The following is a 16155-nucleotide window of genomic DNA, read 5'->3' as shown; positions in this document are numbered from 1 at the left end:
TCTGTGAGGTTGCAGGGAGGTGACACCATACCTGGGTGACTCTGCTCTGCATCCCACGGGATTGATGCCGATTCTTTGCCCTTCCCTTCTTTTTGCTCGGACACTACAGGGCAGAGGAGGGTCATTTCCATGGGATAAGTCTGGGATTAAAGTGCTTATTCCCAGCCTTGTGCAGTTGTTCCATGCTCCACCACACGCCGAGGATGGAGCAGAGCTGCCTCTTCCCCCTTTCCTGCCCCATCCTGGTGGGATGTTTGTATTTTGGTCCCAGAACTGTGTAAATACGATTTTCTATGTTCCTTTTTTTTTTTTTTTTTTTTGTGGTAACCGAGATGAATATTTTAATTAGATAAGTTATATGAAAAGAGGAAAAAACCATGTCTCAATAAAAAGCCTGACGCTGGACCTTGGGCTGCTCGTTCTTTCCTGGCTCTGACAATGAACGTTGAACTGACAGGGACCCTTGGAGGGTGACGCTCTGGGATTGTGATTCCCGAAGGGAATGCTGCTCCTGCTCCTTTCCTGGCTGGAAAAGGCCCCAAGTTTAGCCCTTCGGAGCCTTTCCGAGACCCTTTTGGGACCACCGGGGGGACTCAGCACGTGCAGCGCCAGGCCACGCCCACGCAGGCGGGGCTTCTGCTCATGTGGGCGGAGCAAGGGGCGTGCCCGGTGTATGTGTCTCTATGGGGCTGTGGGCGTGTCCTGTGTTATGTGGGCGGAGCAACAGGGCGATGGGCGTGTCCTCTCCTCTCTGTGGGCGTGGCTGTCGGTGTGATGGGCGCGTCCTTAGCGCTCTGTGGGCGTGTCCATGTTGGTTGTGGGCGTGTCCATGTTGGTTGTGGGCGTGTCGGTGGGCGTGTCCCGGCGCTGCGCAGGCGCGGTGCGCGGCCATGGCGCACGGGCACGGGCCCGGTCGGTGCCGCTGCTGCTGCGGGGAGGGGGCGGCGGAGCGGGGGGCGGCCTGGGCGCTCCACCTGCGCATCGACCGCCAGCGCCTGCAGTGCCTCAACGAGCGCCGAGAGGGCTCCGGGGCACTCGTGTTCCGCGCCTGGGAGGAGCGCGGCGACCGCGCGAAGGTGGGGGCCGGGGGCTCGTGGGGTGCGCGGCGGGGCGGGGAGGGGGGATCCGGGGTGTCAGAGGATGGTCCCAGACTCTGTTCAGCGACAGGACAAGGAGCAGTGGCCATCAACTAAAACACAGCAAGTTCCACCTCAGCGTGAGGCAGAACTGCTGTCCATGGAGGTGGCAGGGCCTGGAACAGCTGCCCAGGGAGGGTGCGGAGTCTCTGGAGACATCCCAGACCCACCTGGACACGTCCCTGTGTCACCTGCTCCAGGTGACCCTGCCTGGGCATTGGGGTTGGACTGGATGATCTCCAGAGACCCCTTCCCGCCCCAAATACTTTGTGAGGGAGGTGCTGCTGTGCCCCTGAGGCCCTCTGGGGTGATCCCCCTGCTCCCCCCACCAGCCCCAGTCCTGACCTGCTCCTCCTCCTCTCCCCAGTTCGTGGAAAGCGATGACGACGAGGAGCTGCTGTTCAACATCCCGTGAGTCCCACCACCCCTCCTTCCTCCCCTGGGGACGAGGCACAGCGCCTGCCCCCCCAAAAAAGGGGCTGATTTTGGAGAGGCTGGAGGTGCAGCCCCCGCTCTGTGTGTCTGGGCAGGTTCACGGGCAGCGTGAAGTTAAAAGGAGTGCTCGTGATGGGCGAGGACGACGGGACGCACCCGGCGGAGATGAGGCTGTGAGTGAAACCAGCTTTTCACCTTCCTGGGGCTGAGCTGAGCACCCTGCTCTGCAGTTCCTGCTCTGTGGGGCTGTGAGAAGACAAAGCCAATCCAGCTTCTTGTGGAGAAGAATGTGGGCAGTGCTGATGGATGGGGGGGAAAACGATTCTCTGCCCTGCTGTTGACAGCTCCCCGGGTTCCCTTCCTGTCTCCCCAGGTTCAGGAACATCCCTCACATGTCCTTTGATGACACAGCCAGGGAAGCAGAGCAGACCTTCAGCCTGAACCGGGACCCCCTGGGCGAGCTGGAGTATCCCACCAAGTGAGAGACACCCCCTGGGGGGCTGGGGGCAGCTCCTCCCCTGCCACAGGAGCTCGGTCCAGCTTGCCCACCTGCTGCCAAATTTAGGGCAGTGTCAGCCCAGGGCAGAATTTGCCTCCCCACCTCTGTCCTGCCCTTTGCCAGGTGGGAGCTCTGGCCTGAAACCTCCTCCCCTGGAGCCTGGGGGTGGCAGTTCCAGCACCCCAGGGCTTCTTGTGATGTCACGAAAATCTATGTTTTATCTTAAATTCTTAACAAGGAATGCTAAAAGGGTATTTTTAGGGATTTTGTACAAAGGTACTAGTAAGCTGTACCAAAATCCATATAATATAGATTTTAAGGCATCCCTCGGGGTGCAGAATCTCCCTGGTGTCCTGTCCCCTGTCCCTGTCAGCTCGTTGCTGGCCCACAGGTGTGAGGGAACAGCTCCTCCTGCCCCTCAGATGTTTGACCCCCAGTCCCAGTGGGATCAGGGGGAGCTGGAGCGGCAGCTCCGGCCTCAGGGCGTGTTTCCTTCCAGAATTGCCCGCTTCTCCAACCTTTACCACCTCTCCATGCACTTCCCGAAGAACTTCGGGGCGGAGACAACGAAGATCTTTTACATCGGCCTGAAGGGGGAGTGGGCGGAGGTGAGTGCGGCCAGAGAGGGGACCAAGGGGGGCGCGAAGGGCTTGAAATCATTGATTTGGTCCAATCCTGGTGGTGGGACAGAGCCGGGAGCGGTGCGGGGGGGGTTTGGGATCCCCCCCAATCCCGCTCCACCGGGATGTGACACCCCCGATCTCCACCCCAGGCTCACCGCCACGAGGTCACCATCTGCAACTACGAGGCCTCCGCGAACCCCGCCGACCACAAGCTGGAGCAGATCACGCCCCAGACGCACTTCATCTCCTGAGGGATGGGGACGGGGGCGGCGGCTCCCGGGACGGGCGCGGCCCGCGGGCCGGGCCGTGGCGGGCAATAAAGAGGCTGGGGTGTGCAGAGCTGAGCGCTGTCCCTGTGTGCGGCTGTCGCGGGGCGGGGGGGATGGAATTTGTGTCGCCCGGTTGTCGGTGCCCGGTTCCATCATGGCCGCCGCGGCGTCTCCCTTGCCGCCGTATCCGCCGCGTGACGTCACTTCGCCTTCGCGCGGGCGGAAGTTCCGGCGCGAGGCCGGGGCGGGGGGGGGAGAGCCGCGAGGAGCGCGCGCGCCGGGCCGCGGGAGAGGTGAGGGGCGGGGGGGCCGGCACGTACCACTGGGGGGATGGGGAGGGGGAACCGGGGATGGGGGTGGGAAATGTACCACTGCGGGGGAGGGAGAGCCGTGAGGGTCGCGGGGGCGGCAGGGCCCCCTCACGGGGAGTAACGGGGCAGGGGAGCCGAGGGACCCGCGGTTCTGCCTCCCGTAGCGGGGCCGCCCGCTGCCCGCCCCCCCCTAAACCCACCCCAATTAGCAACCCCCCCCCGGGGATCCCCTGCGAGCCCTCCGGGAAAAGCCTCTCCCAAAATCCCGGTTTTCCCGAGGAAAACCGGCGCTCCCGCCCCGGCCGGGGCAGCTCAGGCCGGCTCCCGCCTCCTCTCCATCCGCTCCCAGGATTTGCTTCTCCAGCCCCCCCTGCGGGGCGTTCGGGCCCGTGCGAGCGGCTGGCACCCCGTAATTATTAACGCTAATTAACGCCGGTTTCCCCCCCCACTCCCACCCCGTCCCGATGAGCGTCGGGGAGCAGGGTTGTGTATAAATGTGGATGCCACGCTTTAAACAGCCCCGATCGGAGCCCGCTCCGCCGCCTGTACCGCTGTGGCGGTGCTCCCACACCCACGCGGGCTGGGGGGCTTTGTCCTCCCCGCTGCTCCCGGGGCTGTTGTTTTCCCTCGCGGGGCATTCCCGGGCGGAATTCGGGGCAGCTCTGACCACCCACCCGCAGCCCCTCCTTTCGGCGAGGCAGAGCCGTGAGGGCTGAGCCTGCCCGGGGAGCGGCTCCGTCTGCCAAGGGGTGGGGGGTGTGTGAGGGGTGGGGGAGATGCTTTTCATAGAGGTGGGTTTTTTTTATTTATGGCTCCCGTCGCCAGGATTTTTGGCAGGTGCGGGTTGTTTTGCCCCTGGAGTACACACACGCGAGCACGTGGGGCCGCGTGTCTGTGTCAGATCCGGGGAGCCGGGTGTTTGCCGGTGTTTTTATTGGAGCCGGGAAGCGGCTGACGAGCAGTTCGGGAGGGAACGAGTCGGGCAGGTCTTTGGCCCGGGCTGGGAGAGGAGGAGGAGGAGGCTGTTTCTCTTGGGTAAGGATGTCTGCTGGGATACCGGGATTTGGGGAAGGCTTGGGCGATCCAGACCCTCCCGGGGACGGTGCTGCTGTGGGATGTGGGGCTGGAGCAGACTGTGGGGTCTGCAGCTTCCTCAGAGGGCCAGCTCTGATCTCTGCTCTGTGTGAGCAGAGAGAGGACCTGAGGAACAGCTGGAGCTGTCAGGGAGGTTTTAGGTTGGATCTCAGGGAAAGGTTCTTCCCCCAGAGGGTGGTTGGCACTGAACAGGCTCCCCAGGGCAGTGGGCACAGCCCCAGAGCTCCAGGAGGGTTTGGACAGTGCTCTGAGGGACAGGGAGGGATTGTTGGGGTGTCAGTGCAGGGCCAGGAGCTGGGCTGGATGATCCTTATGGGTCCCTTCCAAGTCAGGATATTCTGTGATCTTGCTCTGGGAGGCTGATCCTGCTCCTGGGGGATGATGGCAGTGCTGTAAACGAGCTCTGATCTAATTAGTCCTGGTGGGTCAGCGGGGTCACGTGAGGAGCTGGGAATAAACACCGTGGACTGTTGTGGGGGCTGTCAGCCCTGCTGGACATGGGAGCTGGGAGGTGACAGCCCTTGGTGCTGGCAGGACACTGTGACAGTGGGGACAGCGGTGGTGGCCCTGACTGTGGTCACAGGGCAGGACAAGGATCATCCATCACTGGGGGGACACAGCCCCAGGAGGGGCTGGAGCTCAGGCCAGCTGCCAGTGCTCTGGCTTATCCCTAAAAAAGCCCCATAAAACAGGGCTGGAACCTTTTTTAGTGCAGTAAACCCCGTGCTGCTGCTGCTGCTGGCATTTCCTGCTTCCCTGTCGGAGCAGATGTGGGTCAGGCTCCTCCGTGGCTCCACTGGCTGGGATGAGGGGATGAAGGAGTGAAGGGATGCTGGGGCTGCACCCTCTGCCCACGCCGGTGCAGTCACAGGAATAACTTTGGCTCTGAGGTGTAATTTTTGAGCTAATTTTAACACTTCCACATGGGAAGTGCTCGCTGCTCCCTGACTCTCCGGCACCGCCAGGCCGGGCATGGAGTGGGGTGTCCCGAGGGCTTTCAACATCAAAGCCTTCACCTACCCTTTAATTTTCCCCCCCAAACAGCTGCTGCCTCTGCAGCAAATAGTTGCTGGGGGGGAAAGGCAGAGGGGGGAAGAGGAGTTTATTTTCCTGCCTCACGGTTGTCCCCCTGTCCCGCAGGTGCCAGTGTCGAGTCCCTCTCGGTGTATGTGTGGTAACAACATGTCTGTCCCCCTCCTCGCCGACGCCGTGACCGTCTCAGGGGCAGAGCGGGAGACCGCTGCGGTAAGGGAGGGACCCCATCCTGCTGCTGCCTCCCTCCTGGCAGGGGGCTGGAAAACAGGGAGCTGCTTCCACGAGGTTCATCAGGGGAGCCTCGAGCCGGGCCTGTGGTCCCTCAGCTCATGGGGGGCGGGGGAGGCAGGGCCAGCCAGGGCTTGCCTTGCTGGGGAAGAGTGGCTGTCCTTGGGCTGGGATGTTCCAGTGTGGCAGCTTGGCCTTGGAAGCTGGAGCTGATTTGGCTGTTTGAGCTTTTGAAAGAAAACATCCCCCCCTGGTCCTTCCCTGGGGTGCCCAGGCTGCTTTCCCTCTGTCCCCCATGGCTCAGGGGTTGCTGTAGCCTCAGATGAGAAGCCCATGGGGATGGGTTTGTGAGGGCTCGGTGATACACGGAAAAAATTCCTCCCTGTGAGGGTGGGCAGGCCCTGGCACAGGTTTGTCCAGAGAAGCTGTGGCTGCCTCATCCCTGGAAGTGTCCAAGGCCAGGTTGGAGCAACCTGGGCTGGTGGAAGGTGTCCCTGCCCATGGCAACACAAACCATTCTGAGGTTCAGGCTGGGCCTCTGCCACATCCCTGATCCACCCATCCCTCATGCTCCAAACAGCACAGACGTGTCCTGAGCGTTGCTGAGTTGAGTCCCTTCTAGGCAGTGACTCAGTGCCCATTTGCCACCTCACTGCCGGCCCAGCCCTGCCCTGCCCTGCCCCTCTCCCAGGGCTCCGACTCTCACACCAGCTAATCCTCTCCTTTTTCTCTTTGACAGGTCATTTTCCTACATGGCCTTGGAGACACGGGGTGAGTGTCCCTGGAGCAGGCTGTGCCTGGGATGTGTGGCTTTGCTGACGTTTGCATTTTGCCCTTTGCTGCTGCTCTCCCTGGCGGGAAGGGGGGATGGCTCTGATATCCGTGTGGGGCTTTGGGTATGGGTCCATAGGTTTTCCTGCACCACCCCTGACAGGGAATGGCAGGGAATCACAGGGAATTGAGGCCGGCAGCTGTCTGCACTTGAATATTTATGATGCCGGCAGCCTGGCAGCCCCCACCCCCCGCGGGTGGATTCTGTGCTGCCTTTCAGGATTGCTGATAAGCACTGCGGCTTTTCCAGTCCTTGGGAGCGCTGGGAGCCTGGGCTGTGCCTGGCCCAGGGCATCTCTGGTGTGCAGAGCCGCCTGGGGAGGACAGTGTGGGGTATGGAGGTGACAGAGGGGCTTCTCCCTCTGCAGGAGATCCCCTCCTCCTTGTCCTCCCTGCCTCCAGCTCCTTTGTGTTCTGCCCTCGCCCTGATGCAGAGGGGGATCAGTGCTGGGGCTTCATGCGGGGATCAGGCTGTTGGGGTGGGCAGGGCCTGGTAAAATAACATCAGGGGAGGGGCATGGGGGGCAAAATCCTTGGGGGAAATGGCTCAGGCAAGCCTTGAACACCCTCTGCCCTCCCCTCTCTCGCAGGCACAGCTGGGCCGACGCTCTCTCCTCCATCCGCCTCCCCTACGTGAAATACATTTGCCCTCACGCGTAAGTGCTGTCCTTGCCTGGGGGATACCCTGGGAGGGGGGTCCTGGGGGGGCTGTGAGGCTGCCAGGGCTGTTTGTTGGGGGAGACAGATGGTGGCCTGAGCCCTGACCTGCCCGTGGGGCTGCACAGCCAGGCTGGCTCAGCTGCCGTGGCCGGTTCCTGCTGCAGGCAGGGCGGTTCCCCACAGAGCTGACCAGCACAGGAGCTGCTGTTCTGAGGCTCTTTCGCCCCCTCTTGTCCTCTGCTTATCCCTGGTGGCTGCAGTGAAAGCCAAAGGCACTGGAGCTCCTTCTCCATCCTCTGGTCAGGCAGGAGAGGGCTCAGCAGAAAAGGAAGGACACGGTCCTGATGTGTCCCCAGTGCCAATAACGTGTGCAGGGGGCACTCACTGGGCTGGGAGAGCTCTGCTGTCCCTTTCCATTGTCCCGTCTTGGCCTTGGGAGCAGCAAACACGAGAGGGATGCAGGTGCTCTGCTCCCCAGCTGGGCTGCTTGGCAGTGCCCTGGAGCCTCCAGCTCATCCAGGGTCTGCTCAGGGATGGCAGGTGATCCCCAGGGTCACCTCGCAGCCCCTGGGCTGGGTCTGGTGGCCCTGACCTGCCACTTTCCCTTGGGAGTCGTGTCCTGCAGCTGTGGACAGGAGGGACAGTCCCCTCCCTGTGCCCCCTGGCTCTGCCTGGAGCTAAACCAGCCACGCTGTTTCTCCACAGGCCCCGGATCCCGGTGACCCTCAACATGAAGATGGTCATGCCCTCCTGGTCAGTGCTTTGGGGGACCTTTTTGGGGAGTGGGAGGGATGAAGAGCCAAAACCCACTGCCCTGTGGGGGTCAGGGAGGGCAGAGCACACCCAGCTCCTGCCTCCCCACACCCTGGGTGCTGGGAGGGGTTGGGGCTCACCCTGCTGCTTCTCCCAGGTTTGACCTCATGGGATTGACTCCGGATGCACCTGAGGATGAAGCTGGGATCAAGAAAGCTGCAGAAAGCAGTAAGAAGTTTGGGGGAGGGGGAAGTGGCGAGCTCCTGGGTGCCTCTCCCTCGCTGGGGCTCAAGTGGGTGTTTTCCTTCCACCTCTCCTTCCTTTCTGCCCTCCTGTGATCCCAGTCCACCTTCTCCCTGGGATCTCTGCCTCTCCCTGCTGTGCCAAATGTCCTGTGTGCGTCTGGAAGTGTCGGGTGATGCTTCTCACCCCCTCCCCACCTTCCACTGACCCCTTTCTCCATCTCCTTCCAGTTAAAGCAATTATTGAGCACGAGATGAAGAACGGGATCCCTGCCAACCGCATCATCCTGGGGGGCTTCTCACAGGTGAGCCGGAGGGTCGGGACCCCCATTTGCCCTCCAAAGACCCCTCTCAGAGGGAGACTCCTTGGTGAGGAGGTGGGTGAGTGCCTCAGGATCCCCCTCCCCAGCACTAACTGCCTCCTCCTCTGCTCCAGGGCGGCGCCTTGTCGCTGTACACGGCTCTCACCTGCCAGCACCAGCTGGCTGGAATCGTGGCGCTCAGCTGCTGGCTGCCACTCCACAAGGCCTTCCCGCAGGTATCCCACGCTGCTGAGGGGTGGGGCAGGTTTTTTTCCCACCTGGAGTTCTCCAGAGCGGAGTTTTTCCCAGCAGCCCCGTTGAGCAGGGAGCTGCCGGGTGGTGTGTCAGGCACAGGGGATGCAGCACTGCCGCCCATCCCTGCTGGAACGGCCTCACCTGAGCGTTCCCTTCTCGCGGCAGGCGGCGAACAACGGCGTGAACAAGGACATCGCCATCCTGCAGTGCCACGGGGAGATGGATCCCATGATCCCCGTCCGCTTCGGGGCCCTCACTGCCGAGAAGCTGAAATCTGTCGTCACCCCCACCAAGGTCCAGTTCAAAACCTTCCCTGGCGTGATGCACAGTTCCTGTCCTCAGGTCAGTGCCGTGGGAGGGGATGGGATCCCCCTGGGAATGTCTCTGCTCTCAGTGAGCAGGGATGGGACACAGGGAATGGCTGGAGCTGTGTCAGGGCAGGGTCAGGTTGGATCTCAGGATAAGGTTCTTCCCCCAGAGGGTGGTTGGGCACTGAACAGGCTCCCCAGGGCAGTGGGCACAGCCCCAAGGCTGAGCTTCAGGAGCATTTGGATGATCCTCTCAGGGACAGGGTGGGATTGTTGGGGTGTCAGTGCAGGGCCAGGAGTTGGACTGAATGATCCTTGTGGGTCCCTCCCAGCTCAGGCTATTCTGTGATCCTGTGACCCTCGGGGGCTGGAATCGCCCTTGGGATCTTTGGGACCATCCCCAGCGCGGTGGGTCAGGGAAAACACACGGGATGTGTTTGTTCCCGACTCGCTCCGGGGAGGCTGCACAGCCCCTGTGCCCCCATTCCCGGGGCAGGGCCCCCCCTTTGGGGTGTCCTTGGTGCCCCCCGGGGTGACGGGCCCTGCGCTCCCCGCAGGAGATGATGGCGGTGAAGGAGTTCATCGAGAAGCTGCTGCCGCGGATCTGAGCGGAGCCGCTCGGGACTGTCGCAGGGGAGGGTGCCGAGGTCACCGCCGCCCATCTGCCCCCGTGACCCGCCCGCTGCCAACGGAAGCCATGGCCCCTCACTGCACCTCCCGCCGCCCCCACCTCCCCCCTGCGCCTCTCACCGCGCCCCCTCGGGCCAGGGGTGCCCCGGCTGGCCCTGCTGCTCTCGGAGCCGAGGTTGGAGCTGTCGAAGGCGAGTCTTGGAGTGGCCTTTCCTCTCCTCCTCCTCCTGCTCCGAGCGGGTTCCGCGGGGGTCACCGTCCCCTGGGCCCTGCGGCGTGCGGGGCTGGCACGGGGCAGGGGAGGTGTTTCTGTTGGGTTTGGGTTTTTTGTACCAGTATTAGGGGTGGGACGTGCCCGGGTGCGGAGTGGGGAGCGGGGCGGGCACAGGGCAGGGCTGGGGCACCCCTGTGGCTCAGCCCGGGCTGTGCCCTCGGGGGCTGCTCTCGGCCTCCCCTCAGGCGACTCACGGGTTTTCAATCAGAGCTCAGGAACCCGGGACTCCCCTGCAGACGCCCCCAGGCCCCAGGGTCGGTACTGCCAAAGGCTGCCCGGGGCCGGGGCAGGGTCAGCGCAGCCCCCGCACCTCCCGCACGGCCCCGCCTGTCACACACGCACACTCCCCCCGGCCTGGGCAGCTCTGCCCCCCTGAGATAATCGCCTCCTTCCTCCTCCTCCTGTTGCTTTTACAATCTCCTCCTCGGCCCTGTGGGGGTCCCAGAGGTGTCTCCCCCCATCCCCAGCCCAGCTCTGAGCCCTGACGCTTCGTTTACAGTCACAGACGGAGCCGCCGGCCCCGTCCTTAATGTCTCTCTTGCTGCTACTTGTCCTTTCCTTTGGACTTGGGCTGGCTCGGGGAGGGAGAGGTGATGTCCCTGCACCCCAGGTTTGGCTCCTGGGCGCAGCTGGAAGAAGCAGCTTTGCCCCCAAGCCATCATCTCACCAGCGTCTGAGGCCTGGGTGCCGCTGCGCCCCGTCCTGTGGGCAGTGTGAGGGTCTCTCTGCTCCCTGGGGGTCTCTGTGCTCCCTGGGGCCGTGGGCTCTTGTCCCACTGTGTACAATCACCAGGGTCCCCAGGGTCCCTTGCCCATGGGTTTGTCCTCTCCTGAGTGCTGGCATCGTGCTGGCTGCGGGGCCTGGGACCGTCCCCAGCAGCTCCCCGGGACAGGGCCCCGAATGTCTCCTCTGGGTGGGCTCCTGGCCCCCCTCCCCTCCCCTCCTGCAGGGCTGAAGGCAGTGGCTGTTGAGCAGCACTGCCCTCGCCTCCCCCCCGGGCTGAGCCCACACCCCGTGGCCTGGGGCTGATCATGTATTTTAGAACTCCCCCACACCACCCCTGGCCCCAGGGCTGTCCCCACTCCCCCCTGGTCTGGGCCCAGCCCCTCACCCTGCGGAGCCTCTGCCCGGTGCCCCAGGACCAGCAGTGGGCTGGGGCCAGGGCTGGCATCTCCCCAGGGCCAGGGGCTGCTCTGGGGGCTGCTGGGGGGCTCTGGAGGGGGCTCCAGCCATGCCCCCCCCCAGCCCGGGATGCCCAAAGCAATAACCCACTCTCCGGAGAGTTGGATCTGTGGGACCCACCCTTGGTTGGGTTCTTGGCTTGGGGTTTGGTTGGGTTTTTAATTTTTTTCTCCCCTTGGGGAAGTCTTAAACCAGCAAAGCTGGTGCTGGTGTTGGGGGGAGTCCAGCACTGCCCCCGCCCTGGGGGTCAGTCCTGCTGGGTCTTCTTTGTTGTGTTTTAACTCTGCTCTGTCCCCTCTCCCTGTGCTGGGCCAGGGTGGGGGCACGGGGGGCTGGCTGGGTGGGAGGGCAGCCCCTGTGGATCACTGAGGGCTGGCTGGGGTGGGAGTGCAGCTCCCTGGGGCTACCAAGGGCTGGTGATGGACAGACCGACCTGTTTGACTGTGAACTGGAACTGTGTGCGATGGGGGGGCCCGGGACCATCCCTGGGGGGGCCTCGTTTGGCCCCCCCTTCCTGCAGAGCATTCCTGCTCACTCCCCACCTGGGAACCCGGGAGGGAGAATGGCTTCTCTCCATTCCTCAATACAGCTTTTGGGTTTTTTTCTTCTTTTTTTTCCTCCTTTTTTTTTTTTCCCCTTCTCTCGTCTTCCTTGTACATGTTTGGGGTTTTTTGTGTGTGTGTGCGTGCGTTCCACAGAGAAACAAGGTTAAATAAATCCTGAACCTACCCCAGAGCTGAGCTGGCCTCATTCCTGGCTGGGCAGGACCCCCCAGCAGCACCTCTGGGAGGGAGGGGTGGGGAGGGCAGCGGGTTAGAACGAGGCCCCAGGGTGCCGTTTTTGGGGGGCAGCAGCTCCGGCTGAGGGGAAGCAGAACAAAGCTGCCACTTAGAAAGTAGGAAAGTTTATTTAAAAACAAATCAAAAGCTCAATTCATAATTTAGAAGCATAAGTTATTCATCCAGCCGCCAGCAAAGGGGGCCGACTGCGTCATCCCTGCCTGACAGAGCCCTTGGAGCTGCCAGGAATAAACAGGAGCAGCATGAGAGGCTCCTGGGCAGCCTTTGGCAACGGGATTTGGGAAGCGGCTGCCACAGGGAATGTGGAACCAAAACCAGGCACCAGTGGGGTGATAACCCGGGCCAGGCTGGCACAGCCCTGGCAGGGGTTTCTCTGGCTCAGCAGGAGCACATGGGATGAGATTTGGTCCCCAAAACCATGCTGGGGGCGGGGAAAAGTGTGTGTGGGTGTGTGCAAAAAAGCCCTTGGCCCCGGAGACCTGGGCTGGGGAAATGAGCCCTGGTGGCTTTGGAATGTGAGTGGTCCCTGTGGGAGTGGGGAATGGGGGTGTTCCTGGGGCTCAGCACCTTCTCCCTGCCCAGGGCAGGGGCTGTGGGTGCCTCCCCCCAGACCAAGAGCCAGGTGGGGCAGCAGGGAACGGGGGTGTTCCTCTGCAGTTTGGGCTCAGCAGGACTCCCAGTGTCCAAGTGCTGGATGCAGCCACTTCCCAGGGCACAGGGAGGGAGCTGCAGGACCCAGCCAAGCACAGCCCCTGGATGGGAGCCAAGCCAAGCCCTGGCTCTGCTCTCCATTGTGGTTCTGCTCTGTGAGATGCAAAGGACCTGAGGGGGATGAGGATGAGGAGCAGGGAGGCTGAGGATGCTCCAGCCTTCCTGCCCCATGCCAGAGGCAAGAGGGGGAGCTGGAGCTGCTCCCAGGACGGTGCTGGCCCTGCTGGGGCTGCAGGAGGCAGGAAGGGCTGGCCTGGAGCAGCCCCCGAGCCCGGCCAGCCCTCGGCCACGGCTCAGTTCTTGCTGAAGCCCGTGGGATTCTGCAGCTGCCACCGCCACAGGTCCTCACCTGGAACGGGGAGAGGGGAGGTGAGGGTGGGCCATGCCTGGCACCGCCCCGTGTGCCAGGGAGGGGGTGTCCTTACACATCTTGTCCAGCCCAAAGGCAGCTTTCCAGCCCAGCTCCCGCTCAGCCAGCGCCGGGTCCGCGTAGCAGGAGGCCACGTCCCCCTCCCGCCGGGCCGTGACCTTGTACTTGATCTGCAGGGAGAGCAGCTCTGGGGGCTCAGGGAGGGGACTGAGGGGGTGCTGCCTGGGGCTGCTGTGGCAGTGATGGTTTGGGGGGTTGGTGGGAGCAGCTGGTTCTGTGCCCTGCAGGTCAGGCCTTACCTCCCTCCCCGAGGCTTTCTCCATGGCCTGGACCATCTGCAGGACGGAGTAGCCAGTGCCTGTGCCCAGATTGTAGATCTGGGAAGAGGATAAGGGACACGGATCAGCTGCTTTGGGAAGGAGACAAGGGCCAAACCCAGCCTTTATCTCCCCTGGGGACCCCCACGCCCCCCCAGGGCCGGCAGCCCCCCCAGGGTACCTTGCAGCCACAGTTCTCCTTGAGCTTCTTCAGAGCAGCGATGTGGCCCTTGGCCAGATCCACGACGTGGATGTAATCCCTGACTCCTGCAGGGAGCCAGAGGGTGAGGGCAGAGCCCCATGCCCAGGGTGACCCCAGGCTGGGGGGGCTGCAAGGGCAGTTCTGCTCCACCCTTTCCCCGCCGTACCCGTTCCGTCATCCGTCTTGTAGTCGTTCCCAAACACGCTCAGGAATTCCCGGCGTCCCACTGCCACCTGAGAGAGGGACAAGGAGCCCTGTCAGCCTGTGCCACCCCCACCCCATGACCCCAGGGGTCCCCAAAGGCTGCAGTGGGGCGGTACCTGCGCCACGTAGGGCATGAGGTTGTTTGGGATGCCCTGAGGATCTTCCCCGATCATCCCCGACTCGTGGGCGCCGATGGGGTTGAAGTAGCGCAGGAGAACGGCGTTCCAGTCCTGGGGGGGACACGGACACTGCCTGGGTGGGTGCCTGGGGGGCTGCCTGCTCACCCCTCCCAGCCCCACGGGGCAGCCCCTCACCCGCTCTGCTTTGCAGAGATCCCGGATCATCTCCTCGATGAAGAACTTGGATTTGCCGTAGGGGTTGGTGCAGCCTCCCACCGGGTGCTTCTCGTCCAGGGGGAGGTATTTGGGGTCCCCGTAGACGGTGGCGGAGCTGCTGAACACGATGTTCCTCACGCCGTGGGCCTGCATGGTCTGGGGGGCAGGAACAGCCAGCACTGAGCCAGGGGGATCCCTGTGCTGGGGGCCAGCCCTGCCCAGGCACCGCCACATCCCGGGATGGGCTGGGCACGGGGAGCACCGGGAGCAGCCCATGGAGCAGCACAGCCACCTCAGCACAGGATCACACGCCCTTGTTCCTCCTGTGGAACCCAGCCAAGATCCTGGTCTCTCCCATATGCCACGGCACAGGTCCCTCAGGCTTTGCCCCGAGGCAGGGAGTTCTCACAGTGTTAGTTTTGGGTGGTCTCTGCCCCTTTCCACCCGTTCCCCGTTTTACCTGTAGCTCTGAAATCCCCCCTTTATGGTGGTCCCAGCCCCCCTGCAGCCCCTCAGCTCCACCCCGGGCACCCCCCCCTCACCTCCAGCAGCCGGATGGTCCCGGTGAGGTTCACTCTGTAATATTCCAGAGGCTTCTGCACTGACTCCCCCACCGCCTTCAGCCCCGCCAAGTGCATCACGGCCGAGAACTGGTGCTGCACGAGGGGAACAGCAACAGGACATGGGATCTCCGGGCAGGAACCAGCCGGGATTCCCCCCAGGAGCGCCATTCAGCCCCCCCGGGGGGGGGTCCAGGCCCCGCAGGAACAGGGATTTCCTCAGGTCTGCCCTTTTCCCTATCGGTTCCCACCTCACACCTCCCCGCCGAGAGCCCAGGGCACCGCAGCTCCCGCCCTCACCTTCCCGAAGAGCTCCTGGAGCGCGGCCCCATCGGTGATATCCAGCTCCTGGAACAGGACGGGCCGGTGCGCGATCTGCTCCACCCGCCGGAGGCTCTCGGGCAGCGCGTCCGACCCTGCGGGGATGGAGGGGCGTGAGGAGCCGGCGTTTCTGGGGGGGTGCCCGGGCAGGGACGAGGCTCCTCCGTACCTCGGATGGCGTTGTGGAAGTTGTCGATGACCACGGGGACGTATCCAGCCTGCAGCAGCTCCAGCACGCAGTGGCTGCCGATGTAGCCGGCGCCGCCCGTCACCAGGACCTTCTCGGCCATGGCTCTGCCTGGGGCAGGAAAATCCTCGGGCTCCGTGTGGGGCGGCCTGGAACGGGCACGGCTGGGGCTCTGTCACGTCAGCAGCGCCTCCCGCCCTTCCTGCAGCTCTCCCGGGGACGGGGATGGGCTGGAGCTCGCCCTGCCAGCCCGGGCACACCTCCCGGGCACGGAGGGTGGGTTTGGCACTGCCATAGCCCGGGAAAAACCCTCGTCCTTCCCGAGAGATCCCGGTCCCTGCCGTATCCCACGGCGCAGACCCCGCGGGGCTCACCCCAAAGCACGGGGAGTTGGGATGAATTTGGGTGGTTTCCGCAGTGGGGTCGGCTCTGCGCTTTTCCCACCCATCCCCTGGTTCTCCTGCGGGTCTGGAATCCCCCCCACCCTCCCCTTCCCTGAGCTGGCCCCGCTCCCCGGGACACTGCGGGGATGTCTGTGGGACCCGGGAGATCCCGGGGAGGAGCAGCAGCTCCTGCCCCACGCCCGGAGCGAAGGACCCGGGATGTGGGACCGGCACAGGGAGAGCTTCCAGCCCCCGAAACGCTGGGAGGGCAGTGCCGGGGGGGAACAGCGCGAGCCCGTGCCCGTGCCCGTGCCCGTGCCCGTGCCCGTGCCCGTGCCCGTGCCCGTGCCCGTGCCCGTGCCCGCGCCCCCTCACTCACCCTCGGCTCCCGCTCCGGCCGCGGGCGCGGCCCCTTTAAGGCCCCTCCATGGAAACGTGTCCCCCCCCGGTACGGGAACCCGGCGCGGACAAAACACCCCCGAGTGCCGGCGGCGCCCGGCGGCGGGAGGAGGGAACTGCGCCCTCCCCAAAATCGCCGTTTATTGCCCCATTCCACCCCATTTCAGCACTTCAGATCTGAAGGTTTATTTAATTGCTGCAGTTCACTGAAGGGACGGGAGAGGCAGAGTGGTACGCAGAGAAAGGCGCAGCCACAAGCCCCACCCAAAGGAAGGACGAGGCTCCCGCCTCGCAAATG

The 16155-nt window shown here is 63.7% G+C and overlaps 3 protein-coding genes across 5 annotated transcripts; 2 read left to right on the top strand and 1 right to left on the bottom strand.

The window, feature by feature from the left end:
* Positions 1-888: 888 nt before the first annotated feature.
* Positions 889-3037, top strand: PITHD1 (PITH domain containing 1). Its single transcript, XM_050326371.1, has 6 exons — positions 889-1076; positions 1504-1547; positions 1667-1744; positions 1945-2049; positions 2570-2678; positions 2843-3037. The coding sequence occupies exons 1-6, from the start codon at positions 891-893 to the stop codon at positions 2942-2944; spliced, it is 624 nt and encodes a 207-aa protein (XP_050182328.1). The 5' UTR covers positions 889-890; the 3' UTR covers positions 2945-3037.
* A 152-nt stretch (positions 3038-3189) lies between these two features.
* Positions 3190-11803, top strand: LYPLA2 (lysophospholipase 2). 2 transcript variants are annotated; one of them, XM_050326366.1, is made up of 10 exons: positions 3190-3255; positions 5509-5613; positions 6371-6402; positions 7053-7118; positions 7828-7875; positions 8033-8103; positions 8349-8422; positions 8554-8655; positions 8840-9016; positions 9540-11803. In XM_050326366.1, the coding sequence occupies exons 2-10, from the start codon at positions 5536-5538 to the stop codon at positions 9588-9590; spliced, it is 699 nt and encodes a 232-aa protein (XP_050182323.1). In that variant the 5' UTR covers positions 3190-3255; positions 5509-5535; the 3' UTR covers positions 9591-11803. The 2 variants fall into 2 exon arrangements, with proteins under 2 accessions (XP_050182323.1, XP_050182324.1); XM_050326367.1 differs by lacking the exon at positions 3190-3255 and adding an exon at positions 4119-4308.
* Positions 11804-11950: 147 nt separating this feature from the next.
* GALE (UDP-galactose-4-epimerase) lies at positions 11951-15887 on the bottom strand. 2 transcript variants are annotated; one of them, XM_050326354.1, is made up of 11 exons: positions 15838-15887; positions 15058-15224; positions 14868-14983; positions 14550-14663; positions 13987-14163; positions 13789-13902; positions 13635-13701; positions 13448-13533; positions 13249-13326; positions 13005-13119; positions 11951-12928 (listed from the first exon to the last, which is right to left on the bottom strand). In XM_050326354.1, exons 2-11 carry the CDS (start codon positions 15176-15178, stop codon positions 12873-12875), a joined length of 1044 nt encoding a protein of 347 aa, XP_050182311.1. In that variant the 5' UTR covers positions 15179-15224; positions 15838-15887; the 3' UTR covers positions 11951-12872. The 2 variants fall into 2 exon arrangements, with proteins under 2 accessions (XP_050182311.1, XP_050182310.1); XM_050326353.1 differs by lacking the exon at positions 15838-15887 and having other exon boundaries at positions 15058-15491.
* Between the last annotated feature and the right edge of the window lie 268 nt (positions 15888-16155).

This window comes from Myiozetetes cayanensis, unplaced genomic scaffold (assembly GCF_022539395.1).
Source record: "Myiozetetes cayanensis isolate MyiCay16 unplaced genomic scaffold, myiCay2020 scf31, whole genome shotgun sequence".
Taxonomy (NCBI): domain Eukaryota; kingdom Metazoa; phylum Chordata; class Aves; order Passeriformes; family Tyrannidae; genus Myiozetetes; species Myiozetetes cayanensis.
Note: the sequence above shows the minus strand (reverse complement) of the source record. Positions and strands in the feature narration are given on the sequence as shown.

What these genes read in the sequence shown, in the direction of transcription:
- PITHD1 (XM_050326371.1), top strand. Translation starts at nt 891, where the DNA reads ATGGCGCACGGGCACGGGCCCGGTCGGTGCCGCTGCTGCTGCGGGGAG. An exon ending in GAGCTGCTGTTCAACATCCC is followed by an intron (nt 1,548 to 1,666) that starts GTGAGTCCCACC and finishes GTGTCTGGGCAG; the next exon opens with GTTCACGGGCAGCGTGAAGT. An exon ending in TGAAGGGGGAGTGGGCGGAG is followed by an intron (nt 2,679 to 2,842) that starts GTGAGTGCGGCC and finishes TCTCCACCCCAG; the next exon opens with GCTCACCGCCACGAGGTCAC.
- LYPLA2 (XM_050326366.1), top strand. Translation starts at nt 5,536, where the DNA reads ATGTGTGGTAACAACATGTCTGTCCCCCTCCTCGCCGACGCCGTGACC. An exon ending in AAATACATTTGCCCTCACGC is followed by an intron (nt 7,119 to 7,827) that starts GTAAGTGCTGTC and finishes GTTTCTCCACAG; the next exon opens with GCCCCGGATCCCGGTGACCC. An exon ending in TGCACAGTTCCTGTCCTCAG is followed by an intron (nt 9,017 to 9,539) that starts GTCAGTGCCGTG and finishes CGCTCCCCGCAG; the next exon opens with GAGATGATGGCGGTGAAGGA.
- GALE (XM_050326354.1), bottom strand. Translation starts at nt 15,178, where the DNA reads ATGGCCGAGAAGGTCCTGGTGACGGGCGGCGCCGGCTACATCGGCAGC. An exon ending in CAAGACGGATGACGGAACGG is followed by an intron (nt 13,534 to 13,634) that starts GTACGGCGGGGA and finishes GGCTCCCTGCAG; the next exon opens with GAGTCAGGGATTACATCCAC. An exon ending in AGGAGAACTGTGGCTGCAAG is followed by an intron (nt 13,327 to 13,447) that starts GTACCCTGGGGG and finishes TCCTCTTCCCAG; the next exon opens with ATCTACAATCTGGGCACAGG.